Source organism: Elaeis guineensis, chromosome 2, assembly GCF_000442705.2.
Source record: "Elaeis guineensis isolate ETL-2024a chromosome 2, EG11, whole genome shotgun sequence".
Lineage (NCBI taxonomy): Eukaryota > Viridiplantae > Streptophyta > Magnoliopsida > Arecales > Arecaceae > Elaeis > Elaeis guineensis.
This window is the reverse complement of record NC_025994.2, coordinates 111,407,243-111,430,157: the sequence shown is the minus strand read 5'-3', so window position 1 is coordinate 111,430,157 and position 22,915 is coordinate 111,407,243. Positions and strand designations below refer to the sequence as shown.

Here is a 22,915-nt window from a genome sequence, read left to right as displayed (position 1 = left end):
TCTCAAAAAAAAAAAAAAAAACTGTAAAGGGTTAAATATATTCCAGCCAGATTTGGGACGAATTTTATGATTACTCTTGCCTGCTTCAGAACGGCTTCCAGAAAAACTGACTCATAGAGACCGGGTCTGGTTGGGTTGCCGGATGGTGCAAAGCAAATTGCCTTGTTTATTCTTCCCTCTACGCTCGGCGGTCAAAGAATGGAGATGCCATGAGCCCATGACCCTCGCGGTCTCCAAGGTACGACACCGGGCCACGATACTGATGGCATCCTCAACTAAAGGGAATAATCATGGCCGTCATCGCCATCAGCGGCCATCGATCAAGCTAGTTGGACGGCCGTCGAGGTTACCACTGATATCCTATCCCGTCTTCCCCAGATATGTTGGATAAGCTGTGACGTCGTCCCGTGAATAACAAGCAACGTGGTTCCGTCGAGATTCGTGGCAAGATCTGTGACGTTCGATGTGGCCCCACACGTACGGACCGTAGATGGATGGTTGGTCACGGGTGGTGACGTGACGAGGGCGCGAGATCAACGCGGACGCGTGCATGAGCAACTAACGTGGGCGTATCGACGACTAGTTGGCTCTAGAAGGAATGCGGCGAAGCCGGGGGTTGACTGGCCGACTTCAGACGGAGTTTATAGTTAGTGGCCGGTTCTTCTCTCCTTGGTTTGATTATTAACTATTATGCATTTTCCACGGTCCAACTCCATGACCGATGAGCACCGTCTCGGCCACCATCTCGCTGTCAAGCACTTAAATATCTCCATAAGTGAAGGCTTCCGGCACCACTCTATATTCTCTGGTGAGAGAACCAGCCCTGTCACAGTCGGAGAACGGTGCGGCACACGACCACGTGGATGGCAGGCATGCCTAGTGGGTTTGAATTGTATTTTTCGTGCGAAAAAACACTTATTATCTTTCTTTTTTTTCAATATTAATTATTAAATTATATTTTATATAAATTTCAAAATATCCCAAACATCCCTATTCATCTATTTGTATGAATCTCAAAAAGATCCGTATGGCCCAACAATAAATTTGTACGAAAGAAAGTGAATCTTTCTTTCATGCAATCCTCATCTGTGTACCATTCCATCAATCATTGCATGCCAACAACTGGAATGAGGAGTGGAGCTGTGGTGCAGTAAAATATATTTTCTATTTTCATTGGTTAATAGAAACAAACATGAAATGTTGGAGCATGTATCATCCCCTGATATAGTTCATATTGCTTTGAGATACCGTGATACCCATAAAGATGCATATCCTATGGTCCCTTTCATAGCCTTGCAATTCTTGAAAGAGATTTAATTTGTAAGCATACGGACACTATTACAATGTTTAGCATATAAAAATAAATAATATATATATATATATATATATATATATTTTAAATTATATATTTTTTAACTAAATATGATTGTAATATATATAAAGTTTAAAATGATTGCAATCATGTAACGTAACGATGACATATCATTTATTGAAGTGAGCTCCCTTGCCTCTCTCAAATTAGAAGTTTTTGTTTGTAATAAATAATTTTTGTTGCTAAAATGTAAATATGTCGGAGGTTTACAATTTACTTATGGATAAGAAATTCAAATTCATAATATAATTGTTCACATGATTTATAAGATTGAAGGTAAAAAATTGTCTAATGTCTTTCACCCATGGCTAATGTTAACCATCTCATGGAAGTTAGGCATAATTTGGGCTAATGCCTCATCATGTTTTGAGCAGTATTCGAGAAATTAGAATAATAATATCTTCTAAGCCAACTATAAAGTTATAATAATTCTCTTAAAATGAAATTAAGTTGATGATTTAATTTTCTATCTCTTTTTTTTAGTAAATGCTCTTTTCATTTTCCACTTTGAATCTCGCATGCATGTAGCTAATTCTAAGTTATTTTGTGCTTTTCACAATTGGTGATGGCAATTGGTGGCATCAATTACTATGACATAGTTGGAGGACACATGCCTAGTACATATTAATGATTATTTTAATTAAATATATAAGGTGTATCTTTGAATCATCATAAGGACTATTCTTTGCTGTTTTTTGTTTGAATAAGTTGAATTGTCTCATGTTGAGTAATTTAATATTGGTTGAAGGTTTAATTAATTTTAATTAATAACCCACCTACATTGTTTCGTGACCTCATAGGAAATAATTTTCTAAATACTACTGGACTTTTTTTTCCCTGGAGGAGGGGTCCGCAACAAGTTCTTAAATGATTAGAGAACACTGTTATGACAACATAGAATGCGAAAAAATTATTTTAGTAATCTTTATACCATAAAAGAATATCAAATAATTTTTTTTTGTAAGAAAATATCAAATAATTTTATCAATAAAGGCCTCTATAATCCTTTACTTTTTATGTGATCCAAGTATCTATATCATTTAGCCACACCTTACCATTATTCAAACTCAAATACAGTATGTACTTCTATACTTGATTGAAATTTTTAATAATTGATTATAGGATAAACTAGAAAAAATTATTAACTTGAGTTTAAACTTAAAAATAGCTACCTACTTGAGTTTCAAGTAAAAATAACTATCTATTTGAAACATAACTTAAAAGTAACTAACTAAATGGAAATGAAATAATCCAATTATCCTTGCAGTTATAAAGCAACATTATATTATTATAAAGTAATACTATACTATTATAAAATTATACTGTACTATTAGAAAGTAATATTGCATTGTTATAAAATAATACTATAATAAAAGAATACTACACTATGATAATATAATACTACTTTATTATAAAAAAATACTATACCGATATAATACAATAAAGCAATACTACGTTATTATAAAAGAATACTATATTAATATAATATAATACTATCTTATTGTAAAGGAATACTATATATTAATATAATATAATACAGCAATACTGCATTATTATAAAGTAATACTACACTAATATAATATAATATTATCTTATTGTAAAGGAATACTGTACTAGAATAATATAATACTGTATTATTATAAAGGATATAAAGATTATTTTAGCTAAAGTGAATAGTTACTTTTAACTTATGTTTCAAATGGGAAGCTATTTTTATTTGAAACTCAAGTAGATAATTATTTTTAAGTTGAAAATATAATTAGAGATTTATCTCTAATTTTTTATTGATTATAGGATATACAATGCATAAATGATTGTGAACAGGTTGTAAAATCTAGAATATTCTCAATGCTTGCTTGGGCTATCATAGCTAGTGCAGCTATATTAAAACTTAAATAACTCACCTTAAATGTCATGAGAAGGTCTGATGATTATACTTGCAGTATTTGTTCCTATGCTTTCTATCCAAGTCCAATGGTTATCTTAACAATATCGGAGGCCCCTCGTCATATTATATATATTCATATTAGAAATTTAAATAATAATTACAAATAATACTATTATATACCTATTATTGCGTTATAATGGCATAATGACCAATAAAGGATGGGGGGCGGCAAGTGGTTGCCATTAAATCCATTACAATGGCAGAAGCCAGAAGGTGTCAATTATTGGGGGATATTTTCGTTTGTGAAACCTTGGAGAAATGCTACTTTTACCATCCAAAAAAAAAAAAAGGTTCAACATGGAACAATAAATTTGGGTGTTAACAAACGGTCTTGGGCTGTACTGGCTGCCAAGGCGCTCACGCAGTTAACAGGATCGTGCCGCTCAAATCATAAAAAATCTATCGGTCCCAAAGGCGTGAAGTGAAACATAACACGACACGTCATCCCATTCTATTTGCTATCCGTACCAATACAGCGAAGCTTCAGCCAATCCGCATAATCCCTGACGTCACCGAGGCGGACGGGTTCCCCGCCACCCAGAGGCTGACGCGCTTCCACGTCATTGCCTCTCGACAGCGATGTCCGCATAGTTAGAGAAGCGCATCCGCGGGTAACTACCATTGACGTCGTGCTTGGCGCCGCATGAAGTCACCCATGCGGTAATTTGACGGTTATATATCCCCTCCCTCTCCCCAACCCAACTACCTGCGCTCTCTCTCTCTCTCTCTCTCTCTCTCTCTGGGCATTCTGTTTCTAAATGCAACAAGCGATCCCGTACAGCAGCGGCCGGACGTGGTTCGCTCCAACGGTGGCGAGCAACGGCATCATCCACGTGACGGACAACGACCGCCCGTCCCTCGACGGGCCGTCGACGTCGTCCTCGTCGTCGGACGGCGGCGGGGGGTTGAGGAGGCTGGTGGCGGAGAACCCGGTGCTGGTGGTGGGGCGGCAGGGTTGCTGCTTGTGTCACGTGGTGAAGAGGCTGCTGCACGGACTGGGAGTCAACCCGACGGTGTGCGAGGTGGCGGAGGACGCCAAGTCGGCTCTGCTAGAGGAGCTGGCGGAGATCGCCACCGCCGGCGGAGGCGGCGGTGGCGGTGGGGTTCAACAACAGGTGCTTTGTCCAGCGGTGTTCATCGGGGGCAGGCTGGTAGGAGGGCTTGATCGCCTCATGGCCGTCCATATCTCCGGCGACCTCGTGCCAATCTTAAAGGAAGCCGGAGCTCTCTGGCTCTAAAATCTCTCCCTCTAAAAGTACTTCCTTTTGTCTTTTTTCTTTTGATCTCATTTTTGGTTTTAGTTTTGGAGTGGAATATGGTTCTATTTCTAGTTTAATTTCTACCATGATTTTTTCATTAAAAAAAAAAAAAAAAAAGAAAAACCTGTGGTTTGACGAGTAGATGGCAGGGTGGCCTTGGGTTGGTTGGGAAGGGCACAACCAGCAGCTTAAAACTGGGGCAACCAGGTGAGTTAGTGGGGAGGATACGACATTAATTGTCTATTAGGTTTAATTAACCATATCCAGTCACGTGTTGCTCAGATGATAGAAATAACTAATTAGTATGCAGAGGATTCTAACTCGTGATCTCTAGCAAATCTGAGCACTGATATTAATGATGGTATTAACTCATGGATGTCCAAAACTTAAGCTGAGAGCCAAAAAAATCAACATATATCAGACTCACAGGCTATAATGATATTGGTAGAAGGGTCTTTTTGTAAATTACTAAATTTTGTGGGTAAAATAATATGGAATAATAAATTGATGACCTATACTTCTCGCACTTGTCTGCTTAAAATGAGCCATCGGTCCAGAAGCAGAAGGGGACTAACGCTTGTCGGGCGTGGCACCGGCACCGCCTTCGCAAGTGCCCGAGTTCCCCGCTTAAACCGAGGAGCCAACCAACGACATCCCAAAGTTTTTAATCTCCCGTTTGCCGGCTATTTCACAAGTTCACTGATTTAAGGTGCATTTGGTTCACGGCCGGTTCACGACCGTAACCAAAAATTTACAATGATTTGGGATGAAAAATAGCTATATTCTTTGATATATTTGCTTGTAATTGTAATTAGAATCAACATGAGATTTGAATAGCATAAATGAGTCGAGATTGACTTTTGAATCGAAACAAGAATGGAACTCAACTTTTTTTTTAGCTACAAGAATACAACCAATCTAGCAATGTATCTCAATCTTTTTAGCTATGAGAAAAAAAAAATGTACTAGCATTACAAAAATCATAGTCATATAGCTAGCATTTTCTTTCAACTATTTAGAATTGGCTTTTTAAATTCTCATTTTATGAATTATTCCAATTTAGGGCCATTCAATGTACCATATAATCAAAATATAATGACTCAAAAATAATAATATTTTTTTATAAGAGAAGAAAGACCCATTTGCACATTTACTTGAACTAAAAATTGAGAAAACATCTTTCACCTTACTATTCCACGACCGTTTCTAGATCTAAAAAGGTATGCAATTACTCGGCCCACTGCCTAGTTCTCTAAAAAAAAAAATACCAATTCATGCATTAATTATAATTTAAGATTTAGTAACTAAAAAAAAGTTGAGAAATATGAGTTTGAGATAATTAAAAATATTATATTTATCAATAATTAAATTTTTATTACGCATGCGCGCTTGCACGTATACTTGGATGCAATGTCAATCAAGATAGAGAATGTAAGCCATGCCAAGCGCTATGGCAAATCTCCTATATACAGATTGAATTCTTCACCAAGATGTATAATTGTTTATTCCAAGAATAAAAGAGTCATGTCATGAGATTCATCTAGTATTATGTAAGTCACAAAAGATTATTCTTTTGTAAAACTGTGATTTTCCTCCAAGCATGGGTAAAGGTGGGACTCAAACCCACTCTCCATGACTTTACCGAATGAACTTGTTGGCACCGCTGCTCTCAAACACAATTATACATAGAAGAAGTTTGACTTATTAGAGAAGAGAAAGAGGTGTTATTAATTACTTGGTCTGTGTTGGAGCTTTTAATTGGGAGAGACATATTCACCAAGGAGATGTGGGTCATTCATGCTGCAGATTTAGTTATAGTCGTGTTGGGATATACCGATCGATCCCTGAACACCGACTTATCTTCAAATCGATCCGACCGACGTCCGATTCTACCGATCGGACCGACGGACGACTCCGATGATAGCTGCCGACGATATCCGACCGAAAATATGTCGGTCGAACAGACTCATACTGTTCCCAATCGGCCAAACGGCCGAGCCCAAATCACCGACTCACTATCGGAGGTGGTAGCCGATGTCCGACCTCCGCAAGGCACCAGACCAGCCGACGGTGTCTCCGGATCATCACCCGACGTCTCGGCAGTCGAATACTGACATATAGTCGGTCAGCCCATCCAAACGCCGTACAACTACTATAGACAGTTGTCCTATCAAGGACATGCGGTATGACCATCTTAGGGCATTGTTCTGCCAAGAACATGGATTAATCCCAATGACTTGACAACCCACGGCGATTTGATAGCCTCCGGCGTTTTGACAACTCTCCAGTTGTCTGCACCATTAATGACGGGACCATACCGCATTCTACTATAAAATGGGGTAAGGCAACAGTCTTGGTAAATTTTTGGGGGAAGCAAGCTTTCTCAAGTTCTTTGAGGCGCCTTTAAGCTCTCCCTCTCTCTCTCGTTGAGTCCCTGATTTTCCACTGTTGCTTAGTCTCCTCTCTGACTTGACCGTTGGAGGATCCCCGCTGGAGGCATTTCTGATTTGTGAGAATTTTTCTTGCAGGTGCGTGACACCGACGATCGGACGATGGGGGAATTTGCCGCAACAAGTCGAATGATTTTAGACTCCATCTTTATGGAAGGAAGTTCTGGGTTCAAATTTTGATAGTTTTATTTCCCAAGTAGTTTGACCAAGGGAAGCAATCTCGGTGGATTTGGCTAGCATGTCTCACCTAGATAGATCAAATACCATCCAACCACACAAAGTTGCTACTCCTTCGGCTGAACCAGCAGCAAATAAAGTCCCCATTTGCTTTACTACCCGTTCTTAACAAACCAGATCCAAAAAGGATGCCAAAGCAAGAACGAATTACGGAAACTTACTTGAAAACTGTCGACCAGAATTCAATTACTGCAGGAGGGGAAATGATGGTTTCTATAATTACTTGATCTAGCCAAACAATTAGAGGTGCTACTGATGCACATGAAACTAACATAAATTGAGCTTAGTGCCATAGGTGGACCCCGCACCTTGTAGAGACGGTGGGTCTTTGCATTCAACTCTGAAGACTTGATTACTTTGAAGCGGAAAAAACCTCACAAGGAAAATATCAGAAATCAGAAAAAATTTTTGGTCCAAAACGTCACCTGTCTATACTGTAATAATTCCAAACAAGAAATGAATAGTTCTTTTTGTGCACAAAAACAAATAAATTGTTTGGCAAATGCATATGGTTGTCAGTCCCCTTGAAAACGAAGCACCAAAATTCAAAAGCTCATTTGTCTCTAGGAGAAAGTTCGACACCGATTTTGAAATTCGCATGCAGGGCTCTCGTCAACTACAACAATCACACAGTATGCAGAGGCATCAATTCAAAGAATAAACGCGTCCCACGAGGCATGAAAAATGGTGGAAGGGCTCCCACCTCAAAAGATTAAACGCGTTCAACTAATCTTTGCGGCCAACGAAACACTCGATCAGAAGGGGACAGCGAAGACACGTTATCAATGAAGCTAAATAAGAAAAATTCCAATCTTGTAGCTGCTAATTTTGATATTTAATTTTGAAACCTTCTTCAAGGGGACGAGATCTAGATTCCACTAAATTACAGGTTAGCCACAGAAATACATGTTATCAATTCTTCTCCCACATCGGAATCCATAAAAGAAAAATATGTGGCTGACTCGGACTTCTAGGACGACCAAATAGTGGATATATGGCTAACACCCACTAGGGGAAAAAAAAAAAAGGGAGAAATGGAAACTTCCCAAACCAGAGGTCATAAACAAAGACTTCTGGAAATTGGATCTAGGAGTTCTAGACAAAGGAAAAACACCAGCAAGTACAGAACCGAAGGTCGACACAGAGGCCACTAACTTCAACATACTGTGTTCAGCTGATGATAGCTTGTGGAAATCCAGTTATTATGATAAATGGGTACTGAATATTAAAATGACGCCAACATCAACAAAACAAGCAACTAAACAAGACGACCTGCGAAGTAATCTATATTATAGTGAGAACAGCACGGTCATTAACAGAATCTTCAGAATTAGAATCCATTTAGACATCATCCCTCAATTTCTTTTAGAATTTCCCCAAAAGTTATTTAGAATGGTTTCAGATATCAAAAACCTGAGAAAAGCCACCGAGATGATGCCACGAGGATGACATACAAGGGTAGGACAACACTTTGACACTGGAATAACCACCGGCATGGATCTTTGCATGCCAAAGAATCTGGATGCTGAGGTGAGACTTGGATATCTCTTAAGCTCGAGAGATCCCAAAAATTTTCATGAACATGCAAAACTCATATCCTCATTGTTCAAGAGAACACAGAAGCCGCCATGTTGAAATTCCCCAAAGGATGAGCCAGAAATCCATCAAGACCCTTGCATTCGCAACACACCACACTCCATGCCAGAACATTTTGGAGAACACAATAACCCCCAATCACTTGAGGAAAACAGCTGAGCAGGATTATAAAAACAACATCAGCTATGATGATTGCTGCATCCGGAATCACTGGTTCAGCTGTCTAGGCATCCTACTACCGGAGGATTGCAATTTGCGAGTGTCATATTTGCATTGGGTCAGTTCAACCTGGATCACTTTCAAGCAGAGTACAGCAACCATAACAAAGATAGCATGCTGATTTGACAATGCCCCATTCTTCAGATTCCAAATGATTCTTAAAGTGTGTCAAACCATGAATCGAAGTCATCTACAGGTTTCGAGTCTGAGGGAGAATGAGAAGGAATATGTATTGATGATGTTGTTCCCTGCTCTTCTGGGCATGTCATCTGCTTCTGTTCCTCAATGCAAAAGGAGGTTTCTGCAAGCAAATCATCAATCGCACTGTCAAGAGTTGCAACCCCAGCTACTTGTTTTGAGGAACTGGAGTTGCCTGGGGCTTCTGAACCCAAAAGTGACCGACAAGAAAGATTTGTTGGGGGCAGTCCTCCCTCATTTGGTGGGCACACTGTATTCTGGTCATTCAGGGACAGGGAGGTTTCTGCAAGCAAATCATCAATTGCATCAGCAAGAGACGTACCAGCATTGCCTGAGGAATTAAGATCTTGACCAACAGATGGTGGACTCATATGGACTGATGAATTAAATGTTGCATTATGAGAAGTTGATGCATCATTAGTGATTCCATCTGAATGGGAACTAGAAAGACGGGTTTCACTAAATGAGCTGAAAAGCACGTCAAGCTCTTCTTCTGCTGCTGCTGCTTCAAACCTGGAAGTTCTGTTCTGTTTCAGGTCCGCAACAGTATGCTTGCTAAGCTGTGACACGGATCCCTGAACTTCTCTCCTGCCAGATAGCCCTGCAGGTATTGAATCATTAGATAGATCAAACTTGGTAGCCTGTCCTGTAGGGGACTGGGTTTGACATTTCTCCACCACCGCTTCTCGTGTGATTCCATGAACATTACAAGAGTTCCAATGGTCAATTTGGCCATCTACAGACTTTTCTAACTCTGAATTACCATGAAATCTTCCCTGAGACAAACTGTCCTTATGTTCACTCATTGTTGGTGTTTCTGATTGCTCAAATATCTGGTTCACTTTCAATTCATCAATATGCTGCGGCAACAGACGATAAGGATCACAAAGCATGACTTAAAACAACGATTTTTCTTGGAGGTAAATATATATAAATATATATATATATATGTGTGTGTGTGTGTGTGCGCGCGCGCGCGCGCGCGTATGTATACGTATATGTATGTATGTATGTATGTATGTATGTATCTATATATCTATATATATATATATATATATATATATATATATATATATATATGACACCAAACCATAAACCATTTGAAACCATATATCCTGCCACTGATATTTTTCCATTTTGAGGCCATTGGAAAGCATTGGTGAAAAAGTAGTGTTTAGAATTTTAGTTGCTGCAAATCATAGCTTAATATTGGCCTACCATGCTACATCTCTGGTAAGATGCACCTCCCGTAAGAGTGCATCAGTGTATAAATGACATTCATTGACAAGTCAACCTATATCAGCTGACTGACTAAGATGATCAGTGGCATAACAACCTCGGTAACTCAACCATTTCCTACTTATCAAAGCATGAATGATATCAACAAAATGCTGCCAATCAATATTTCAAAACATGCATATTACACATCTCAGCATCTGACAAATCACTCCAACTAGATGTATGGTTGTGACATGCTTTTAATCTGGTACCTACAAAATATCAGTAGCATGCTAATGTTGAAAAAAATTGGGCTTATGAAACGACAAAACTAATCACCAACACACTTTTTAAAGAAATGGTCATGGTTAAACCGCCTTGTCTCAAGTATTGCCACATAATTTACATGTTTTCCATAATGGGTATTCCTCATAGTCTTTAACCATCCAAGAAAAAACAGCACATACTGTTTATTAGACTGAAATGTTACTCCATATAAAAGAAAACCAATGAATTAATCATGTTTATTGGAAAGTGCCTCATTTTTTTGTTTGAAGTAACAATGCCTATTAATTATCATATTAACACAAGAAAGTGATTGATCAACTTTAGATTGAGATAACAACTCAGCAAGTACTTAAGAGTATACATCCTGCATGCCTTTTGCAATTTACATAATCTTTATAAGTTTTATAACTTGCTTGAGCTCTTGGGAATAGCCAGATTCACAATAACATGCACATCCAACAGATCTTCAAGCTCCAACTTGACATATGATGTCTGTATCTTTCAAGACACAACTCACAGGTTTTCCTCATTTCAAGATATTAAATGCAAAATCTTTTATTGTGAACCTTATTGTCAACATTCACTTCACAATCAAGGAAAATGCAGTCGCGCATCTATAGTAACGCTCACTACCACCTTTGTGTTCAGGATTCCTCACATAAGTCAATGCAACAAAAGTCACCAATATTTGAGTGGAATCAGCTCTACATGGATGGTGCACTATGGACAGCTGCAATATAAGTGTTGGGTTGAATCCAGCATCTCTTAGATAGGCTGCCATTGTAAAGGTTCCTAAAGCCAGTGATCTAAATGACAGGAGGGGCATTATTGCTCCATGGTGAATGGTTACACAGAGCCATAAACATGAAAATTCATGAATGATGAATCCACATGCACTACCAGCCTGGAAAGGTTAGGTTACAAATAAACAACTCAAAAACAGATGCATAATGCAGAATATATGCAGCATTAAGGCTTGGAACTAAAATTGATAGCAAAAAGCCTACTAAATTGATAATTATGCATACCAGCTCTTCAGGTAATAAATCTTCTTCAATAAATAGCCTCTGCGAAAGCTTTAGTTTTGATAATTGTGCAGCAAGTGCATGCAAATCCATGGAGAGTAAATTCACCTGACAATATTCCGTAACATAGATTTAAAAGACAGAGTTCAAAGGCAAAACAGAAATTAACTGCAATGAATGGAACCAGGATTTTCCCTCAATAGGCCAACAAATGCATCATAAACATAACATTTATTAGATAGTATACAAATTGAATTGGCAATCAGCATCAACTTCCACACCAAATCCAAAGTTAGTTTGAGCATCATACTCATTCGAGTTTGAGATTCACATTGAATTTAGATTTGCACTGATATGTTCCTGGGAGGTTGAAATTAATAAACTTGAATGCAATTAATATTTACAATAAACTACTTAGAAGTTAAACCATATAACGATTATCAAGAACTAATATTTCTTGATTAGATATAACGCCAAAATATCACAAGATTTTAGGTCCAAAACTAATATAAACATTAAAAATTAATTTAGGGTAAATTACAGAGACACCCTTTCAACTTTTCATGATTTGCACTTACACCCCAAAAATACTAATTTTTTCAATTAGATCCCAAAACTTAGGTTTTGTTGTAATATAGCCTGGTCCTCCATCTCTGCAAGGATCCATGAGCATGTGATTGTCACATGACATAAGTTTAGACATATTCCATTAATACCCTTTTTGTTTGAATTAAAAGGGGCTACTTTTTTGAGAGGAATGGAAGGAGATCACATGGAAATCATATGACTCCTCCCTGTTTCTCTTTTGCTCTTTTTGAGCAAGGGTTTTCTCGAAGTGGTTGAGTCTAGTGAAGACAGAGAGAGTAGGAGAGAGCGAAGGGAGAGAGAGGTCCGATATAGTTGAGACAGAGAGAGGAAGTAAGGTAAGAATTCAATCAAGACCACATGAGAAGGGGAATGGACAGCTTACTTGTGAGCACTATGTTGGTTTTCCATTCTCATCAGCTCCTCAGAAGAGAAGGAAGCTGATCTGTGGGCAAGTATGCACGTGCTCCTCATGCCAATCACCCTGCCGACATGCTCCTCATGCCAATCACCCTCCCCAGCCACCATTACAAGAATCTCGTGGTTGCACTCATTTTGATTTCCTAGTCTTCCTTTCCAAAGATGGAAAAACCCCAAAGAAAAATCCTAAAGAAATATAAGATCAGATACAAGGAAAGAAATTTGGAGATATATCCCGATTTTAGACAGCTGAGGCATAATCTCTCTCTCTCTCTCTCTCTCTCTCTCTCTCATTTAGATATTCCTCATCTTGTAATTTGGTGGGTGGGGATGAGGTTCACTTTTTCATTTTTCTTATTGTTTGTTTGTTTATCACTGTTTGAGTTCGGCCTTCTAAGCTTTCTTTGAGGGTTCGGCTATGGGAATTTTGGCTTCACAAGACGACAATTATGAGTGGAAAGACTGACATGCAACATGACATGGAGGGAGGTGGTATTGGGTAATATTCTCTACTCTCTGTTCATGAAGGATACAGCTACCAAGAGAAACGTTGCATTGGGCCATTTGACCCGTACTTGCAGGCTGATCAAGATCCTTTTGGAGCAAGAATCAGGGAAATGGGAAGGATTGAGTCAGAATGGAAAAGGAGAGAATGGGAGACCACTCAGATGAAAGAAGGGAAAGACGGAAGCAGAGCAGAGCTGAGAGCCTCGTGCATCGGGTGCTTGATCGGAACAAAGGAGGAAATGATAAGGATGTCAAAACAGAGCACAAAATAGGAGGGATTAATCGAGCACCCAACTGTAACTTTCCCTAAATTTGATTTCATTCCATTGATAACCTTCAAGGGCAAATTAATCATTTCACACTCACTGTTAACAATATTAGAGCTCTGGTGGACATCTGGACCATATTGCAATCAATTTGTAACTTTTGAAGTATAATTGGAAAAAAAATAAAATTTTTGGAGTGTAAGTGCAAATAGCAAAAAATTGAAGGGGTGTCACTGTAATTTACCATTAAGTTAATCCATGATTAGAAAGGTTAGCCATACAGGGTAAGTGATTAAATTCATACCAATGCATATTGACCCTATCAGGCATATACATTTCAGAGTTAGAAAAAGCACACTGCTTAAAGTAAAACAAGTACTTGCATCTATGAACACTACATACCCGTCCCATCCAACTTTAAGCAAGGCAGAGCGACTTCGGGTACCCCAACCCACCCCAAGGCAGGAATAGGTTGGGGACAGGTATGTGGTTCCATCATAGTGCTGGTGTGGGTAATGGCATACCAGGTCCATACCCACCCGATTGCAATCCCTAATCTCTGGTCAAAATAAGGCAATCTCATATGTGATAGCATGTCTTAAGGGATCTTGTATATAATAATAATATAACAATTGTCAATAAGATCTAGGCAAGCTTAGCTTCGAAGTCAGAAGTTATGACATATATGATAATATTAGATGATCCACCCTGATTTCAAGAAACTGGCCATGATTTCTTTTGTCTCTATGATATTGGAACACCCCTCTCCCTCTGAGTTTTCAAAGTATGTGAAAGGCCTGAATAGGTTGCTAAGGTAGAGTCCTGATTGCAAGTGGTTTCTAATAATATAAATGGTTTTTCTCCTTCCTTATATTGTGAAAAAAGTGACAAACTTATGGGTGATGGATGGGAGAGGGAAGGGGCTGTGCACAACAGAAACTTACAGCCATAAGGTTTAGGATTATGGTAGTTAGAATCAATTTAAAATTTGAGTTGTTAGTAGTATGCAACATATGGGGATTAGCCCTAGAAAGAACTCTAAAGATCTCAGACTCAATTAATTTTATTAGGACCATACATATCTAGATTCTTATTATCTCAGATGCACTAATTCTAGGAAAGGCCAAACACATACTGAGATCCTGATAGCTCAGATTCAAAGGGAGATGCCATGGACCATGCATTGTTGTAGGGGGCAGGGGGAATAGTGCTACTTACATAAGATATACTCAATTCCTTATTTTTTCTTATGGAGGTTACCACCATTGCACCACACTTGCCCCCTCTCCCCTAGAGGATACATCTTCCCTACTGCTTGCAACAGAAAAAGGTAAATCATGATTCCGCAACATGAATCCTACTTTAGTCATCCAGGATCAACAGCAACATTGACATCCTTTAGTCATGTGCCACAATAATTGGAAGAAATGGTTGTAAAAAGCTCATCGGTATTTGATAGCAGAAAAGCTAGAAAAGAGGTTTCAGGATATTGTGAGGAAGAAGATAGTAGAACTTTCAACTGTTTTTTGATGGACGAATCAACACATGGTATGAATATATAGCAAAGAAGAGTGTGGTAGGCTGATCATGTGTGCGTGCATGTGCACGGGCGCATATATATATATATATATATATATATATATATATATAGATTCAGTTATGGTTATGGAAGAATAAGTCAAGTGTATGCAGGAAATACTTTATTAAATCAAAAACTAAAAGACTATTTTCAGACAGACAATGGTCTAATCATCCTTTATAATGTTTTTTTTTTTTGGTAGATAATAGAACAAATGAAGATCATATGACGGCAAAGCTTAAACGTCTTTATACTTTATAGGCATCTTGTGAATAACTAGTTATAAATACGTGCAACTGATAATACCTCACAACTTGATGTGGAGTCATCATCCACAATGAAATTGTCATCTGCACACCAAGATAAGAGGCTCTCTCCCCTGACAGAAAGCATAGAGCTTATGCCCTGTATATAATCTATAGAAATAAAAGTTAACATCCACTAGAAGATTGCCAAAAAACTTGAAATAAGAAGATATTAGAAAATATTATGGTATTGCTTTTTGAATAGGATATAATAAACAGATGACTGACACAGTTGCAGAAGACCCACCATGGACACAGTTATGTGCAACAAAACGCCAGAGAGCAGACTGCCCAAGTATAAATAATAATCTTGTTCAGAATGTAGAGCTCTGTTTAAGGAGGTTGACATGAATTGATTAATAGATTCAGGCTATGCACATTTGAATGAAAATGTGGCCTTCAGCCCAGTTTATATGCATACACACACATATATCTATGCATCCATAGACACACACATGCACGCACGCACGCACGCATTTATATAGCTGGATACATTGAAAATGTGGCGTTCAGCCCAGTTTATGTGTACACACACACATATAACTCTGTATACATGGACACACACACACACACACACACACACACATATATATAGCTGGATACATAGGCGCGCGCGCGCGCACATTTGTAGCTGGACTTGGCTACGCTCGACTGGATCCAGTCAGGTCTACACAATGGAGGTCCCAACTAAATGATCCAAGCCAATGTGATCTACTAGCTCTAAACTTCTTACACAAAAAAATATGTAATTTGGAGACCACTAGCATGTGAATCGAGCAATCAAAAAACAAAGATATTTATTTAGACTCTCCAATTTTTTGACCACTTTATATAATTTATATAACGTATGTGGTTATTTGGCAGATAGCAGGCTGAGATCTGCCAAGTTTCCACAAAACTCCAAATATCAAAGTAAGCGGCAAATTCTGGTGCATTTAAATTGAGATTATGTCAACGTTCCAAAACAAATGGCTGTAAACAAGCAGAATCATCAGCTTGGTGGAAAGACTACTTACCACCAGAAACTGCGTTTGCTATGCACCACTGGTTAATAAATCAATTTAATTAACAAATGGCAGGGACAGGGATACACTGAATCTTCTTTGTAGAGACAATGTCCAAATGTCCTAATGGTGCCTATATGATTCAGGTTTATTCTGTTTCTTTTTTCTTTTTTTTCTTTAAAGAAAAATTCAAGTATGGCGATTCCCATATTTCCATGTGATAAGCAGGTTGATTCAGTCTAACTGGGGTCTCATCCAGAACTCTAATTTAAGTGACCAAGTAGCGCTGCTGGCGAATCCCTTTTGTCTCCTAATGGAAATTTGCCAGAATATGCCCAACATGCACTAACTACCCCCTTCTTGTCTACCAAATTGGCTTTGTAAAAGCAAAGACTGAAGCAAGTCCCTCTAAAATGGGTGACTCTGGTATTGTATAGCTTCTTTTTGCTGATATAATGTCGGGAAAGGTTCTTGTCTCCATTTCTGGAGGGTAGGTATCTGGAGACCATATATGATGTCTTGACCTCTGCTTGCACAAGAAAGGGACTCCCAAGTGTTCAGTGCCAACTCCCATGAGGCCACACTTTGGGGCGTAATGCAACCATCTTCTAGTCTTGAAGCTGAAGAATTTCCTTGGCACATAAGAGCCATAGAAGAATCTTATCCTAGTACCCATTAATTAGGGGTTTTCTTCTTCCCACAGCATATTTTTTGCTGCTATCACATGTGTTGGCTATCCTTCTGCTTTGTTCTTCAGCAGCAGGACTAAAGATGTTGCCACTGGTTAGAAGTTAAAACTTGTAGATTTATGGCTTTTGTTTAGTAACCCTTTCCTTTTTCTTTTCCTTTGCTCTCTTTATTATTGTGGGTGGATTCTAAGTTAAGATGTCGTGGACTTTCAGGTCATAGTTGAAATTCACAGTTATTAATCATGATGATTAAATTTTGGAACAATGGGACTTCTTGGTCTGAAGCAGAGTAGCAAATATTAATGGAAGGCTTATTCAACAGTTCATCCATAGAAAATTTAAAATGACTAATCAGGTATGAAAATCAAAATTAAAATATGAGAAGCCTGAAGAATATCCAAAAAGAAGTGGTTCCAGACAGTAAATGATAAAGGGTACAAACAAATTACTATAAGAAAACTGTAGCAATATGACAAGAGGTTAGTCTGTGCCATGAAAGATGGTGATTGGAAAGGTTAAGGAAAGATGGTGATTGGAAAGGTTGGACAACAAAGAGGCAAAGAGATTTGATGGATTAATAATATATGAGATAATCAGAAGATAGGCACGTCCTACTAAAATCTTGGCAATTCCTTTATCCCCTAATAGAGTGTACTAGCAAACTTGAGAACATCAAATAGGCGGATCCATTGATCATTCCAAGTATAATTTTTGTGACAATTCCCTCATGCCCATTTTTTTTATGAAACATTAAAACACTATTTTCTGTCCTCAATCTCAAGATGATAAACTTCGGATATTACAAAAGGTTGGCTCATTCTTTTGAAGTTATCCTGTTGGAAGAGATTGGCTTGTGAAGGACTGTATTTCGATATAGCATTTTTGTCAAACTTTTTGTCATAATATCGTGGGTCCTCAACATTAGTCACCAAAAAGGTTGTAAAGCACCAAGTTTCTGACCGACCATCAGTGTCTAGACTGAAGTTTTTCAAGAACACCAAACTCAATTTCTAGTTCAGATTTTTCTAACTTAGCTAATATAGATCTCCCTTTAAGACTAAAATATTCATGGTCTAGTCAAACCTGGCTTCAGCACATTGTTCAATGAATAACTTCAAATTCACATCTTCAAAGACTTTTCCATACATTCTCAATCACAATTTCATAAATAACCCATGAAAACTATAAATTAACCTACTATTCTCACAACTTACAAAATCCAATTAAAAAATAATAAGAACAGTAATATTATTTGCCAGACAAATACAATATTGATAAACCACAACACTTAGTCCTTGCTACATGTTACTTAATACCTAATATAACATACTAACATTACCAATGATACATGTATCTAGCTAGCTTGAAACCCATATACAACCTAACCATCAATTTGAACCTACATATTTGCAAGAAACTAAATAAGAGTGGGCTGTATGTGTGGCTGCAGAATACTGAGCGGGCTGCATATACGGCTGCACAATGCTTAAGCAGCCCTGTGGCTACACAATGCAAAACTAGCCGCATATTGGACCGCACAATGCTATTGTTGACAGTCTTTTTAGCTCATATGTGGCCTGATCACATATAGCAATAGCATATAGGGAATGTAATGTGGTTAAGGGATTGCATCCACATATACAACCACATAGACTGCAGTCTAAAACTGCTTATTTCAAATGACTGATGCATTTATATAACCTTTCAGTTAAAGCATTCTCTTTATATTAGAACTATTATCATCATTAAATATAACAACTCAGGCTGGAATTATGACATCAAGTCAACACCAAAAATGTTCATTGGGTTGTGTCTCTTTTGATATCTTTCCTTTCTTAAACTGCATCTCTTCCCAAATCAGCTAGTTCAAGTATCAGGAAAGATGATCATCCAAAATAACCATTCATATGAACCTTGGTGGAAAGTTGTGTAAGATGTACAGCTGTGATATGTAAATTGAATCTTATATAACAATAAGCTATCCATGGATGTTGAAATAGGAAAGTTAGTGGCTCAAACAGAGTGACGCAAGGATGTGCAGATTCCTGGGATTTAACTGAGCCCGCTTGTTTCCAATGCACCACAAGTTGCACAAGAAAGTTGAGTCGTACAGGGATAAGTTTAACAAGGTTTACTTGGCATTTGAATATAATTGAATCTAAGCAGAATTGATTGGATTTCTTAGGCACATATAATAGGATTTTAAATACAGTTTCAATTTTAACAATGGAAAAAATGAAGAAAGTCAAAATCATTTAAATGACAGCCCTGTGGGCAGTTACTATCAAAATCCACACAACACACAAATCTTACCTGAATTGATTTTCAATTCTTCTCAAAAAAGAGATCTAGGAAAGCAGTGACAGTGAAAGATCTATAGAGCACAAAGAAGAATGTCTGATAATGAAGCTCAACCCAACTTCTCAACAACCTGATAAGAATTTGGAAGAGAAGAAAATGTGAACATAAAGGGGCAAAAGGAAAATCTTTTGACAACAGTCACTCTCCAAACAAATAGTAGAAGCATTCTGACAATAGGAATGAAGACAAAGGCAATAGTACCTACATCCATGATAAGGCCTTCTTCTTCTGAAACACTCTACTATGGAATTCATTCCACATTTTTTCCCTTATAGATGGATCCTTGCCTATATGTTCTTATACTTTTAGATGGCTAGTACCTATTTGAGGGCCTGAAAGGAGTAAGAGCCTTAAAGAAGTCATGACTCCTGTCTAAAGAGACCAAGTGAAAGAGCCATGTATGACAAAATGTCCAAGATACAATTGTTAATATTTTGGCAATCGAAACCTACCTTTCAAGAACGGGACCCTCCCTAATAAGATCTTGTAGACATATGGCCAAATTGTGTGGTAACTTATAACCATAAATTTCCTTGTGCTGTCTAATTCCAATCCAATCAAAGTGAGGAAACTCATTGAAGACATAATGAAAAGAATTAAATTCCTTTCCATCTCTTCAGTTTAATATCCAGCCTAAACACTTTGATCAAGGTGAGCATGCAAAGAAAGCTTGATTATTTCTTTCACTATGCAGACAAATTTCCAAAACCCCTCCTAACTATCTATCACCCCCCTCCCCCCAAAACAAAACAAAAAAAGAAAAAGAAAAAAAAGAAAAAAAAAATTATAGTCGAACAATATGGACAAGCTTCCTTTTCATTACATATTTACAGGTTGCCATTAAACCTATTCATTTTTATTTTAATTACAAGAAAAATGACACGTACAACCAAAAGATTTCAAATTTGATGTGAAGAGAATGATAGCTTCCCAATTCTTGGTTTCAAAATGGTAAGACATGTCTTAACATACACATCTCAAAGTTCATGAATCAATAGTTTGGAAATCGGAAGCGGAACAAGAAGACTATAAAATTGGTCAATAGCCAAGGCACAACCCTCAGATTGCCCAGACTTTCTATACCAAATTCCTTTCTTTCGGCATACCACAAAATCTCCATTAGAAATTAAGATAAATAACAGAAAGATGGTTACCGGACGGAAGCTCGTCCAACGAAAAGGCGGACTGGGACGTCCCAGGATCGCGATGATCCTGTGGCTGGGACCGAGCTTGCTCGACCAAGAACCGGAAGTCCGCGCCCTTACTCTTGGGTCGAATCTCGCCGTCGGCCCGTTTAGCTCCGGCAGAGCTCTCGGCTCCATCACCACTGTCGTCGCCGTCGCCGTCGTCGTCGTAGCGATCCCAGTTGGAGGGGAGATCGCGGGAGCGGGCGTGGGCTCGTCGGGGCGTCGCCACTTCTCCTGCTCCGGCGGCGGCAGCGGCGACCGCGGCCGGGGCGGGCTTCTTCTTCTGGGCGCTCGTGGCGGCAGGCGTCGGGTGGTTCTTGCGGCCCTGATGGGAGTGGTTTCGCTTCGACTTGGCCGAGGCTTTTGGATCCATTCTCGATTTGATTTCTTCTTTCTTTCCTCTCTTTTTTTGGCTCAAAATATTCTTTCTTCTCTTCTTGCCTTCCTCTTCAAACAGTCATTGCTTTCACGAAGAAAAGAATCAAGAAACATTCTGGATTTTTATTTGGACACGGGGACTGAAATCGATTAGGGTATCCCCCCATGGAAGGTCGAAGGGCGCAACTTTTTGCACGGAGCGGCTTCTGCCGACTGTACTTGAAGTCGGCACAACTTGTGGACTTTGCGTGGGCTCGGAGCGTTTCACCCGACCCAGAGCGTGAATGGCTGTGATTGATCGATCCAACCCGAAAAATTTACGAAAAATTATATTTAAAACTGCCCTTGGGTAGAGAGGGGGATGCACATATTATTTTATGAACTTAGCTGACTGTTTTGATCATTTTTAATTTTTATATCATATTTAGATTTTATTTAAAGTTAACGGTATAGCTAATGTTTTGTGAAATTATGAATTAAAATATTAGATAAAAAGAAATCTCAAGAAGTATTTATATTTAGATAAATTAGTAAAATTTTTTCATTCGAATTTAAAATTAAAAGTAGCTCTCTAATTGAGTTCCACTTAAAAGCAACTCCCAAATTGATATAAATGATCAAATTGCCCATGCAATTATAAACCAACACTAGAACAACACTACGATATTAGAAAATAATACTGTTTTGTTGTAATATAATACTGCTTTATTGTAAAACAATGCTATCTTATTATGATGTAAGGGTATTACAAAATAATACTTTCTTATTATAATACAGTACTACTTTATTATAAAATAATAATATCTTATTATAATATAATACTATTATAAAATAGTACTGTCTTATTATAAAATAGTACTATCGTATTATAAAATAATACTGCGATATTAGAAAACAGTACTACCTTATTATAAATTAGTACTGCATTACGTATTATAAAATAATACTGCGATATTAGAAAATAATACTCTTTTATTATAAATCAATACTGCGTTATTATAAAATAACACCGTCCTGATATCAAGGTATAACGGTCATTTCAGTTAGAAATAGGTAGTTGTTTTTAATTTATGTTTGAAATGGGAGCTACTTTTAATTTAAACTCAAGTGGGGAGATACTTTTAAAATAAATTTTTTTTATCTAGTTTATCATTCATATTTCAAACTATTAAACATAAATCTTTATATATATATATATATATATATATATATATATATATATATATATTAAAATGGAGGTTTTTGCCTCCGTTTGACATGCGGCATTTGAGAAAAAATGGGAGGAAGCCATGTGTATTTGAAAAAGACGGTAAAGTGGCATGAAAAAATAGCAAAAAACAGCTTTTCATTGTCTAAGCTTATCCATTCGACTGCTCCAAGCCCCAAATAGCCTCCTATCATCTAAGCTTATCTATTCGGCCGCTCCAAGCCTCCCCTCAATTGAGGCTTCTAAGGATGGAAAGTAGTAGAAAAATTTGAAGGAAACATGAGAAAAGTCAACAAAAAGAAGGGAAAGATGGAAAAAAAATTAAAAGATAAGACCTTGTTCCCATATGGACGGAGGTTGTAGAGGTAACAAGGAGGGAGGACTAGCAGAGGACATGGGCGACGGAGCCGATATGAGAGAGACCAAAGAGATGGAGGCTAGAGAAGTCGATGGCACTTGTGGTGGTGAAGGAAGGGGAGAGAGCGAGGAGGGAATCGATGGTGGGGGAGCAAGTGAGGGTGATAACACGACAGTGAAGGGCAAGATCAAAGGCGGTGATCTTTCTGCTATAGACTATGAGGGGGGCGCCTAAGAGGGCAATAGAGATGATAAATGGG

At 38.1% G+C, this 22,915-nt stretch overlaps 2 protein-coding genes across 3 annotated transcripts; one reads left to right on the top strand and one right to left on the bottom strand.

The window, feature by feature from the left end:
* Positions 1-4,014: 4,014 nt before the first annotated feature.
* Positions 4,015-4,656, top strand: LOC105043381 (monothiol glutaredoxin-S9). Its single transcript, XM_010920909.4, has one exon. The coding sequence runs from the start codon at positions 4,079-4,081 to the stop codon at positions 4,556-4,558; it is 480 nt and encodes a 159-aa protein (XP_010919211.1). The 5' UTR covers positions 4,015-4,078; the 3' UTR covers positions 4,559-4,656.
* Positions 4,657-8,525: 3,869 nt separating this feature from the next.
* Positions 8,526-21,289, bottom strand: LOC105043365 (uncharacterized). 2 transcript variants are annotated; one of them, XM_010920890.4, is made up of 4 exons: positions 20,681-21,289; positions 15,474-15,583; positions 11,814-11,918; positions 8,526-10,139 (listed from the first exon to the last, which is right to left on the bottom strand). In XM_010920890.4, exons 1-4 carry the CDS (start codon positions 21,084-21,086, stop codon positions 9,240-9,242), a joined length of 1,521 nt encoding a protein of 506 aa, XP_010919192.1. In that variant the 5' UTR covers positions 21,087-21,289; the 3' UTR covers positions 8,526-9,239. The 2 variants fall into 2 exon arrangements, with proteins under 2 accessions (XP_010919192.1, XP_073108813.1); XM_073252712.1 differs by having other exon boundaries at positions 8,526-10,112.
* Positions 21,290-22,915: the final 1,626 nt, after the last annotated feature.

Excerpts from the sequence above, each read along its gene's own strand:
- LOC105043381 (XM_010920909.4), top strand. The coding sequence starts at position 4,079 with ATGCAACAAGCGATCCCGTACAGCAGCGGCCGGACGTGGTTCGCTCCA.
- LOC105043365 (XM_010920890.4), bottom strand. The coding sequence starts at position 21,086 with ATGGATCCAAAAGCCTCGGCCAAGTCGAAGCGAAACCACTCCCATCAG. Across the intron at positions 11,919-15,473 it reads ACTCCACATCAAGTTGTGAG|GTGAATTTACTCTCCATGGA; the intron begins GTATTATCAGTT and ends GAATATTGTCAG. Across the intron at positions 10,140-11,813 it reads ATTTATTACCTGAAGAGCTG|CATATTGATGAATTGAAAGT; the intron begins GTATGCATAATT and ends CTGTTGCCGCAG.